Source organism: Hemiscyllium ocellatum, chromosome 3 (genome assembly GCF_020745735.1).
Source record: "Hemiscyllium ocellatum isolate sHemOce1 chromosome 3, sHemOce1.pat.X.cur, whole genome shotgun sequence".
NCBI lineage: Eukaryota > Metazoa > Chordata > Chondrichthyes > Orectolobiformes > Hemiscylliidae > Hemiscyllium > Hemiscyllium ocellatum.
In genome coordinates, this window is record NC_083403.1 from 10,779,821 (window position 1) to 10,791,272 (window position 11,452).

Here is an 11,452-nt window from a genome sequence, read left to right on the forward strand (position 1 = left end):
TTATGGCTAGGTAAATGGCAGGGACAAACCCATACAAGAATTGGAAGCAATTAATCACATCTGGTAAAGAGTGTGGAGGTTATGTAAATCAAATTACTGACACCTGCTTGATAAATTGGATGTTTTATTGCCAAAGGACAAGAAATGCCCTTAAGAACTTAAGTGGTGCCTTCAAATTAAAGCCAAATGGCAGAAGGAACCTACTTTGATATGGCAGCTAAGTGCAAGCTTGTAAAAGTTTCAAAGAATTAATATCTCAATCAATAACCTGGAAGACATCTGTACAATAATCAAATCTCCACCTTTGTACAGTGCTGTTGTCCAATTCTGATAGAGATTGAACCCAGAAAGCTTCCAGGCAGACTCTAGGAGGAATCAAATTCCATCATGAATTGGGTATTAGTCAAAGTTGGCTTGTGAAGCTTGCTTGATTGCTCAAGGGTTCTCATTTAGGTTGCTACATGCAATAAAGCGTAAAATAATTGTTTCAGTACAGTCTTGAGAGATTTCTTAAGCAGTGCATCAAAGGTAATGTGCTGACTTACCCACCACAAGAATTGTAACCATGGGTGACTTAAAGCTACATGCAGATTGGCAAATTGAGTTGATAAAGGTAGCCTAGAAAATTAGTACTTGTAATTGGGTTATGTATTACAGCAATATGTTCGACAGCCAACTTGGAGCATGCTGTTCCAGACTTAATGAGCAGCTAGATAAAATTCTACAGCTTAAGGAGCAAAATAACTGCAATCAATATTTAGCTTGAAAGGCTAACAAATTTCAAATTTAGGTCTCAGACCGTTTTAACCAAAACAAGGTATGGTCCAACAGAAAATAGGAATAAAAGAGGAACCAAGCTAAAAAAATGTTAGTAGCAATGCAGAACAGACTAAAGTTATTTATGCATTCATTCATTCCAGTGAGAAAGACCAAGGATGGCTAAACTCAGACTGAAAGAATCTTCGAACCCTACAAGTGTGGAAACAGGCCCTTTGGCCAAACAAGTTGACACCAACTCTGGAGTCTCCCACCCAAACCCATTACTCTACATTTATCCCTGGCTAAGGCTCTAACTTACACATCCATTAAACATTCAGGGTAATTTAGCATGGCCAATTCACCTAATCTACACCTTTGATTGTGGGAGGAAACTGGAGCACCTGGGAGGAAACCCACACAGACTTGGGGAGAATAAGCAAACTCCATACAGACAGTTGCCAGAGGCTAGAATCAAACCCAGATCTCTGGTGCTGTGAGGCAGCAATGCTAACCACTGAGCCACAAGGAAAATGCACAAAAATCAAAAGACGACAGATCAGAAGTAGGTATTCTTGGGATCTTAAACTGATAGTGAGCAACATTTAATGATGGAACAAATAAACTGCTACCAATATCTGAATTGAAAAAAGTGAACTGAAGCAAATGCTGTCTCAGATGTTGATGAGCTACATTGCATCTTTTCCCCACTAAATACAGCAAGAAACTTTCAAAGATACCTGAAAATAAAGCAAAAATGAGAAATTTGAAATAAGGACAATGATTAGCACTGCTGCCTCTCAGCACCAGGGACCCAGGTTTGATTCCAGCCTCAGGCAGCTGTCTGCATGGAGTTTCCTCCAGGTGCTCGTTTCCTTCCACAGTCCAAAGATGTGCAGGCCAAGTGAGTAGGAATGCCAAATTTCCCAGAGTGATTGGTCCATTAGTAATGAGTAGGGGAATGGGTCTGGGTGGGTTGCTCTTTGGAGGGTCAGTGTGGACTAATTGGGCTGAAGGGCCTATTTCCACACTGTAGGGAAGCTAATCTAAAATCACCATTACTGGTAAAGTTGCTGGAACAAAAAGAGGCTGGCAAAGCCCTGAGACACACCCTGGGTCTTAAAATAGTAAAACTAGTTTAATTGATCATTTCATTTTATACGCTTAATTGCCAAGGATGGCAAAAACAGCAATTCAGAAAGTTTATAGTTCCTCCCTGGCAGAGAACATCCAATTGAAAGCAGGCTGGCTAGGCCAAGCCCACATCTACAGGGGGTTCAGAAAAACAACCCATTGAAAACATACAAGACCCCACAGGATTTAAAATCTGGAGATCAGGAGACAGATTTCTTTTCTTGTAAGAAAAGAAATGTGCAACTGCTCCAATTGCCCTACAGAAGGTATAATTGCTGTAGAAAAAGTGCATTAAGAGTTTATAATATTAGACTTTAACATTTGTGCTGTTAAGCATAATCAGATATGCTTTTTAAAAAAAAGGAGCATCTTGAGGGAGATTTGAGGAAATTCTTGAAGTTACAACCTGTACTGAAGGTGCAGCTATTAAAAAAATCTGGGATACTCAGGAGGCCAGAATTATACAGAGTAAGCATGATACTGGAGCAAACCCAAGAGAAAGGGCTAAAGACAGATTTGAAGTTGCGATAGTTTTAACATAAAAGGTTAGATCTCATGGAATACAGGGAAAACTAGCCATTTGGATACAGAACTGGTTCAAAGGTAGAAGGTGGAAAATTGTTTCAGACTGGAGGCCTGTGACCAGTAGAGCGTCAAGAATCGGTGCTGGGTCCACTATTTGTCATTTACATAAATGATTTGGATGGGAGCATAAGAGGTACCGTTAGTAAGTTTGCAGATAACAATATTGGAGGTGTGGTGGACAGCGAAGAGGATTACCTCAGATTACAACAGGATCTGGACCAGATGGGACAATGGGCTGAGAAGTGGCAAGTGGAGTTTAATTCAGATAAATTAGGTACTTCATTTTAGGAAAGCAATTCCAAGCAGGACTTAAAACACTTAAATGGTGAGGTCTAGGGAATGTTGCTGAGGAATTTATAGCCCCTTGAAAGTTAGGCTGAGCATAGTACAGCAGTTGGAGGTCATGTTGCGGCTTTACAGGACATTGGTTAGGCCACTGTTGGAATATTGCATGCAATTCTGGCCTCCTTCCCATGAGGGATGTTGTGAAACTTGAAAGGATTCAGAAAAGATTTACAAGGATGTTGCCAAGGTTGGAGGATCTGAGCTATTGGGAGAGGCTGAACATGCTGGGACTGTTTTCCCTGGAGTGTCAGAGGCTGAGGGATGACTGTAGAGGTTTACAAAATTGAGGGGCATGGATACGATAAATAGACAAAGTACTTTCCTGGAGTGGAGGAGGCAGAACTAGAGGGCATACAATTAGGGAGAGGGGAAGATACAAGAGTCCCAAGGGGCAACTTTTTCATGCAGAGGGTTGTATGCATGTGGAAGGAGCTGCCAAAGAGGTGGAGGGTGGTAGAATTACAGCATTTAAGTAGTGTCTGGATGGGTTTATGAATAGGAAGGGTTTGGAGGGACATCGGCCAAGTGCTGGCAAACAGGACCACATTAGGTTGTGATATCTGGTCAGCATGGATGAGTTGGACCAAAGGGTCTGTTTCCATGCTGTACATCTGACTCAAGCCATGACCGCGTATGACTGGAAACCAAATGTAATAGTGGAGCAATAACAGGATGAAGTTGAGGGGTGCAGTAAAATGACAGATTTACATTTTAGACAACTATTAAGCAAACATGATTGAAGACAGTTGTTCCACCGTAACCTATTCAATGCATGGGGTCAGGGGTTGGTGGCAGGATGCTCAAATATCACACTCTGGTGATGTTATGTAAATGCTGTCACATTGTTACAGCAGCCAAGCAGATGAAAACAATGGAAAATGACGAAACTTGAGTGCTATCCTTGTCACTAAGCAAGTAACAGACCAGATAATCTTAACTGAGCCTTGATCAACTTTAACACTACAACTAACCATCATTCAGTAATTTGAGTGTAGACCTCTTCAGGACCAACCTGTGTAATTGAAGTCAATGATGCTCACAATCTGCACATCAGAAGGCACTGATCACAGGCATTCAGTTGCACAAGGAACACTGCTATTGACCAAGAAAATGACAAGTCATTTTAAATAAAAAGCTGTATTACCACCAAGAGGAACAATCCTCTAAGACACTGTTCTGAGAAGCCATATCCTGGCCCCCACCCACAATCTTGGTTTTACACTTCCATTAAGTATGGACCCAGGAGCCTCAAACATTCAGCCCAATATTTGTCAAATAAAATGCTACACAGTCTATAAAACATCTAATAGCAGAACTGAGGATACTATTAGTTATTCAAGAGGTGCCAGTGTAGGAAACAATAGGATTAAGTTATTTACTAAAAAGTAAGTTGACTGGTTGGAATACTGCAGGGATTAATGCTCAGATCCCTAGGTTTACTGTTAACCATTTAGCTGATGAAACAATGCAATATTTCCAAGTTTTCAGACAAGTGGATAAGAGGGTGAATTGAGGGGGGTGCAGAGATGCTTCAGAGAGTCAGACAAGTTGAGTGGACAAATGAATTGCAGATTAAATGTGGAGAAGTGACATTGGGTGCAAATTCAAGGAGGCAGATCAATGTCTGCATGGTTACAAGATTGGGAAGCAGGTGCTTAATCAGGCAGTGATGGCACCAAAACACACTGCTGGCCTTTGTAGTAAGGGTGTGACACCATATCATATGCCTCTAGAAATCTAAGCACTACCTGCAGACATACTTTCAGCTACCATGTCAACTAAACTTGGTCAACCTGAATATTGAGTAAAAAAAAAAGGTCTGCAGATGCTGGAGATCAGAGCTGAAAATGTGTTGCTGGTTAAAGCACAGCAGGTTAGGCAGCATCCAAGGAACAGGAAATTCGACGTTTCGGGCCAGAGCCCTTCATCAGGAAAGATGATTCCTGATGAAGGGCTCTGGCCCAAAACGTCGAATTTCCTGTTCCTTGGATGCTGCCTAACCTGCTGTGCTTTAACCAGCAACACGTTTTCAACCTGAATATTTCACCAAACCATGTGGATTCTAATCTGATCACTGTAGGCAAGTGCCCTGCTATTGCCATCAGATTTCATTTTTTTTGTTAATTCAACTGGCCTCTAACTTCCTTAGTCTATTTTCAATCCACTGGTTCCTTTTCCAGAAAAAGGAGACATTTAACAGTTAGTGCATCACAATCCCTCCAGCCAAGTTTACCAGATTCACAGAACCAGTCAGCCTTTGGTCCAACTACTATTACTGTTTTCCCACAGCAGACTTGTTCTACCCAAGAAAAGGTATACATTTAGCCAAGCCAGTTTCACCAATAGGTTATGGCTCAGCTGTGACATCTGCCTGTTTTTGGTTCATGCCTCAGCACCACAAAACCATTTTCCAAAAAGTTGGAAAACAATCCAATATACACTGCAATTTTTGCAGAGAGCTACAAAACGGCTACCATCTTGTGTAGTCTTCCTAATATCTTCTCAATGGTCTGAGACAGTTCAGACTATACTCTCTACCTTGAGAGCCACCAACCAGGGGAATTTCTCTTGAATCTTGTCTTTTCCTGCTTCTATCTTGAAGATTGTACCTTCTATCAAGGGAAAACACTTCCCACTTTAGTCCTCTGCCTACTGTTCTGATGTTGCAGTGTAACATTGAACATCTGCCTTTTAAATGCCCCAGTCACATTTTTTCAAGGAAGGAAATCACTAAAAGAAGGTTGCATATACTGTGTGCTTTGGTTTCATATCAAGACTGCTCATTGACAGCTTTTGTGTAATCCATTTTTGGCTTTAAAGCTTAATTTATGGACTCCACTAATTAGTGCAACATGTACCCTTTATCTTCAATGATGGTTCCTCAAATCCATGCACTAGAAACGATGAGTCCTTTGATGAGTCTAACCTCAAAAAAAATGAAAATCTGGTGCACATTATCCAACATCCCCATACAAGTCTGCCAATGTTCTTCCATTCTGCATTTTAAAAATTGCACCAGCCCATAGTATCTGAAGGCTTGCATTCACTTTTATAAAGGGTAAAAAGCAGGAGTAGATAATTCAGCCCTTTGAGCTCACTCAATTTAATTGATCACTGCTGATCTCTTGCTTCAGCTCAACTCATCTGCCTTCTCCCACAATGCCTTAAGTTACCAATACCTTAAGATTTGATGTCCCACTTAGTAAATTTGAGAAGCAATTTCTCACCTACTTAAACCTGCAACCCCATATTCTGAAAACGCAGGCTCACCAACAGTTCAGTCATTTTAGAGGCGTGTACACAGTATAACCATTGATAAGAGCCAAGAGATTGCTTGTGTTCAGAGGCAGTAAATACTTGGTTGAGGGTTTCACCAGCTGAACTGAAGCTGTAACAACATCCATGAGAAGCTGATTACTTCAACCCTCATGTAGTTATATGGGAGAGGGGCAATAACAGGAATATGACCAGAACAAACTTCAGTCAAGGGCAATTACCAGAGCAGGGATGATCACGAGGACATGAAAAGCAGTGGAAACAGATTGGATACCAACATTCAAACTAAAAGTTGGATATTTAAGGCAACATTTGAAACTACAAGCAGCTACCACCTAGTGGGATTAAATTAATGAACTGCATGAGCCTGGGAGCCATAAGTTTATACATTCGCTAGCATGAAGCGAAAGTTGCACACAACTCCAAGATTAGCAAGAATAGTGGCGTTTGAAAAGCTGTTGATCAAAATCCATAAACTAATGCCACATTTCCAAATGGAATGGACTTCGAATACGGCTTTGATCAGATTAAAATCTGAATTAAAGATTACAAAAGTGGTGTAAGAGCAAACTGCTTCCAGCAGTGATAAATGAGATTCAAATGCAAATGCTAGTTTATTTTAGATTTATAAAGCTGTTTGACCTAGAACATTTGATTTCTACATTAGGAATTCAGGAAAAAAGGTGACAATAGTATTTGATTAGGCCAAAGAACAAAGGAGAATAGGCCAGGTAAACATGGATTGTACAAGAGCAAACATTAATTGTATTCAAATGACATTACAATTATAACCAACAGGCAGCTTCTGAACAAGTCAGTGTTCAAAAGTTAGCAACAGTTAAGTGTACTTACTGGAAATTTTATTATACCCGCATAGATTCAATGCAGCGTTTCTTCAGCACATTGGTGGATTACCCATCCTTATGGTTCTGAACTCAGAAGTAGTGCCCATATAGCCAGTGGGGTAGTGGCTTTATGGCCGGCTGAGATTTCCGAGATTCCTGCTCCCAGTGGAGCCAGCAGGTTACTGGCATTCAACTTGTATGTTCACCCATGAACTCAGCACATTTTATGCAGAATACACAATACTGCAGACTCTGGAAAGTCAGCAGTCCAGGCAGAACCTGTGGATAGAACAGAAATGAACATTTCCAGTGGAGATGCTCCTTTGATGAACTCAGCCCACTTCAGAATTAAACATTTGATTTCTAAAAAGAAAGCTTAATACAGACATCAACTGAATATTTCAACATTTTATTTTCCATTTGACATGTCTCCAAAGCGGCAAGTTTTTTTTGTACAAAAACAGTCCATGCTAACTCATGAAGATTCAATAGAAACAGCTTTCAACTTTCTACCAATATTCGATTTAAAAAACTCAATATCGGATCAAAGAAAAGAGGTTGTGTAGTTTTGAAGAGGTTGGCATAATACCTCACTGTAGGCGGATTTCTAACTAGATAATTAAGTGGAGGCCAAACCACCAGTGGTGTCCTAAACTAAACTGGCACCAATCAAGGTTATTATAGAAAGCAGTTCAGGTTGTAAAATTCCACCCATAGTGGTCGGGCAAGAATACAACTGAGTCCGTGCTATTAGTGTCCCCGCCCCGAATCAATGCGGATTGTTAACCTTTTGCGGTGGGTTAAAGCATGGTGTATTAAACATTTTACACGGACAGGAATTTCAAATTGGTACTGATTTCGCAATTTACTGTTTCAAAAACAAACTCGACCAGATGTGCGTTCCCCACTTCAAACTGAAACTGGCAGCTTAAAACAAAAAAAACGATCCCAGTTCCAAGATCGGGCCAAGGTTAGACGTAAAATGCAGTGAGCGACTCGCTCATGCACCCTGGCGGCCCGACATCTTACTGAGGCCAGCTACGGGGGGGAAAAAAAGAAAAAAAGTAGTGGGTGGGGTGCTGGAGCACATTGCGAGAGTCTGCACAAGGTGAACGCGCCATTTTAAAACCAAAGGCACCTGAACCTAAAATGAACAAAATGGAATGTGGGGGCAGTACCACCGAGCAGCAAAATACAAAGTCTCTCCAAGACGTTAGCGAGAAAATACTAAACCGGAGGTAAAGCTGCAGTGATGTACAGAGTAGCAACTTACCCTGTTTCGTAAAAAAAAAATCATTTTTAAGCTGCAAAAGTAACAGATGTGCTACATGGATAGTCCTTGTGGACGGGGGAAAACAAAGGGACTCGGAACAAAAATAGGAATGAGGTTTCGGAACACAACCCCCAGCTGGACTGAAAAACCTTTTTTTTAAACTGCGACACAGAATATGCGAGTGGGCGGGGTAGGGGGAAGTTAGAGCGCGTCCCGAAGAAGAGAGATTGAATTCAAGAGATTAGACAGCGTTCGTCCCAAAAAAAAAAGTCCCTTCAGAAACGGCAAGCGGCCTCTGATTGATCATGCCGGCCTGGAAAGTGTTTGGCTGCCCCGAGCTCCTTCCTATCTGTTGGAGCCGTATCGATCGTAGCTGCTGCCGCCACGGGAGCCGCCTCCGCCTCCCCTGCTGTTGTACTGCCTGTAGCCGGAGCCTCCAGCGTAGCTCCCGCTACCATAGCCGTAGCCTCCTCCTCCACCGCCGTATCCACCGTAGCCGCCTCCGCCGCCGCCGCCATAACCGCCGTAGCCGCCACCGCGGCGGTAACCGCCGCCCGCCCCGCGGCCTCCTCCGTAGCCGCCGTCACCCGACTTCTTCTCAGCGTGATCCACCCGGATCTGGCGGCCGTCGAGTGAATGGCCGTTGAGGGCTTTGAGCGCGTCCCTGGCGTCGTCCGGGTTCTCGAAGGTAACGAAGCCGAAGCCTCGGGACGCCATGGTGGTCTTGTCTTTGATGACTCGAGCGTCGATCACCTCCCCATACTTGGAGAAGACAGCCTCCAGAGCCTGCTCATCCGTGTCGAAACTTAGGCCGCCAATGAACAGCTTTCCGTCCTCGGTCATTTTGGCGGGTTTTTAAACAACCCAGCACACTACTGCCAACGGGGGAAGAAAACGAAAGCAGACTATCAATCGCCCAACTAGTCTCCTTTGTGGCTGCAGCAGAAATGCGCAGGCACCGGAAAAGATGTCGCCTTTATAGCCCAGGCGCTGTGCCCTGCCTGAGAACTGTCTCCCGGCCGCTGCTGCCCGCACTTTAGTTCCGGCCTGCACGTGGTGCGGAGTGGGGGAGAGACGTGACTATTGTTCATGGAGGAGCCGCGCGGGCTGGTGTTGGCGGCCATTTTAGCGGGATCTCCATCACTGAGCGCCCTATCTCTATTTAAATTATTACAGTTACTGAAGCGTTCACCGAAGGCGATTTTCATTTTGCTGCTATCTCTCACCAGTAAACTTGGTAAAGCGCTGGGAGCTGCTTATTTTTATTTTAAATTTTGCATTAACATTACTTTCTATACTGTTTGTCAACGTTACAGCAGATTTTTAAAAACCCTCGATATCGTCAGAAAGTGGGTCTATTTGTTGGCAAAACAAAACCCATCCAACTACGTTGTACATGAATCTAACATTCCACCTCCTCCATAGCTGTTAAAGGACAGCATATATGTTACGTACTTCACAGATCTCCGCAGCTACTACAAGTGTTTTGACAACACAGACCTCCATAAATTAAAAGTTCTAGTGTAGGGACAATTGTCATCACCACGCTCCTGGACGACAGTGAGACATGATCAGCGACATATAAGAATGCTAAAGAAATTCCATCATCAGTTCCCGATTCAATGAGAAGGCAATCAAACAACTATCCTTGAAGTCAGTTTCACAAGAATTGAAGCAAATCAACTCCAATGGACTAGATTCTGTGTTCAACGAGGTCAGATGGCTGAAAACCAGCTGGCAGGAGGCCAGGATATTTCCTTCTAAATTGACCACTTTTTCAGGGAAGGACATACAAAATGCTTCATACACTGAAGCTCTTTGTAAAACACGGCCAAGTGATATTAATGCCTGCTCTCACTACAATTCTATTAAAATTGTGATAAGTTGTCCCTCAATCTACATCATGCCTTCAGTAATGAAATATTAATAACAAGACAAATAAATAAGGAAACAAATGCTTCCTTCCGGAGAAACCTCATGGCACATCCAACTCCATGTCCCCAAGCATATATTGGTCAAGAAATAGTCTGTTTAGTCATATGAACACTCCTACCAGCAACTCACAAACCTGAGTAAAAGTAATCTTGAAACCAAGGTTCCACAGACAATGACAATTTTGTAATAAATTCATCTTGTACAGGGGATAATTTCAGATAGGGAAGGTATGAATGGAAGATACTTAGGGCTTATGTAATGAAAAATAGCTGCAAGTTGATTCTAGTAATAAAAGTGAGGAATATATGAATAAGTGCACAGCTGTTGTTTTCCTGGGAACATTGCACATGGAAATCTAGACCATATGTAGTAGGATTAGACAGCAGGACATCGTGATACAAAGAAGTAATTCAGACCACAAATTAAAGATGTACTCAGTTTCGTGTTTCTCCATTTCTACAAAATGTCTCTGTTGGCAAGGAGGGATGCGGTGAGTGTTGTAATTACCATCTGTCAAGTTCACATTGAAAAGTCTGATCATATGTATTATATGTATTGAGAATTGCATAAGTTGACAGAACATTCAAACTTGCTTGACTACAGTCCTTGGGAAGATGTTCCAATTGATCCTTAAAAGAATATATCTACTCACATAGAAAAATCAAAAGTGTTCAGGAAAAGTCAGCATGGTTTCATCAAAGTGAAATCATGTTTAACCAACTTATTCGAGGTATTCGAAGAAGTATTGTGTGCTGTGAATAAACATACCATATTTGAATTATACAGTCATACAGCAAGGAAACAGATCCTTTGATCCAACCAGATATGCTAACCTAATCCAGTCCTGTTTGCCAGCACCTGGCCCATATCCCTCTAAACCCTTTCTATTCATATGTCCATCCAGATGCCTGTTAAATGCTGTAATTGTACCAGCCTCCACCACTTCATCTCTGCCAGCTCATTCCATACACACACCACTCTCTGCAGGGAAAAAGTTGCCCCTTAAGCCCCTTTTATATTTCTCCCCTCTCACCCTGAACCTATGCCCTCTCGTTCTGGACTCCCCCACCGCAGGGAAAAGATTTTGTCTGTTTATCCTATCCTTGCCCCTCATGATTTTATAAACCTTTATACGGTCACCCCTCAGCCTCGGATGCTCGAGGGAAAACAGCCCCAGGCTATTCAACCTCTCCCTGCAGCTCAAATCCTCCAACCCTGGCAACATCCTTGCAAATCTTTTCTGAACTCTTTCAAGTTTCACAATATCCTTCCAATAGGGAGGAGACCAGAATTTCATTAAATA

General features: G+C 42.3%; 1 protein-coding gene across 1 annotated transcript; it reads right to left on the bottom strand.

Annotated features, from left to right (window-relative positions):
- Positions 1 to 7,334: 7,334 nt before the first annotated feature.
- Positions 7,335 to 9,175, bottom strand: LOC132830524 (cold-inducible RNA-binding protein B-like). The gene has a single exon (XM_060848291.1). The coding sequence runs from the start codon at positions 9,055 to 9,057 to the stop codon at positions 8,560 to 8,562; it is 498 nt and encodes a 165-aa protein (XP_060704274.1). The 5' UTR covers positions 9,058 to 9,175; the 3' UTR covers positions 7,335 to 8,559.
- Between the last annotated feature and the right edge of the window lie 2,277 nt (positions 9,176 to 11,452).

Bases quoted from the DNA above. Each gene is read 5' to 3' on its own strand.
- LOC132830524 (XM_060848291.1), bottom strand. From the start codon at position 9,057: ATGACCGAGGACGGAAAGCTGTTCATTGGCGGCCTAAGTTTCGACACG.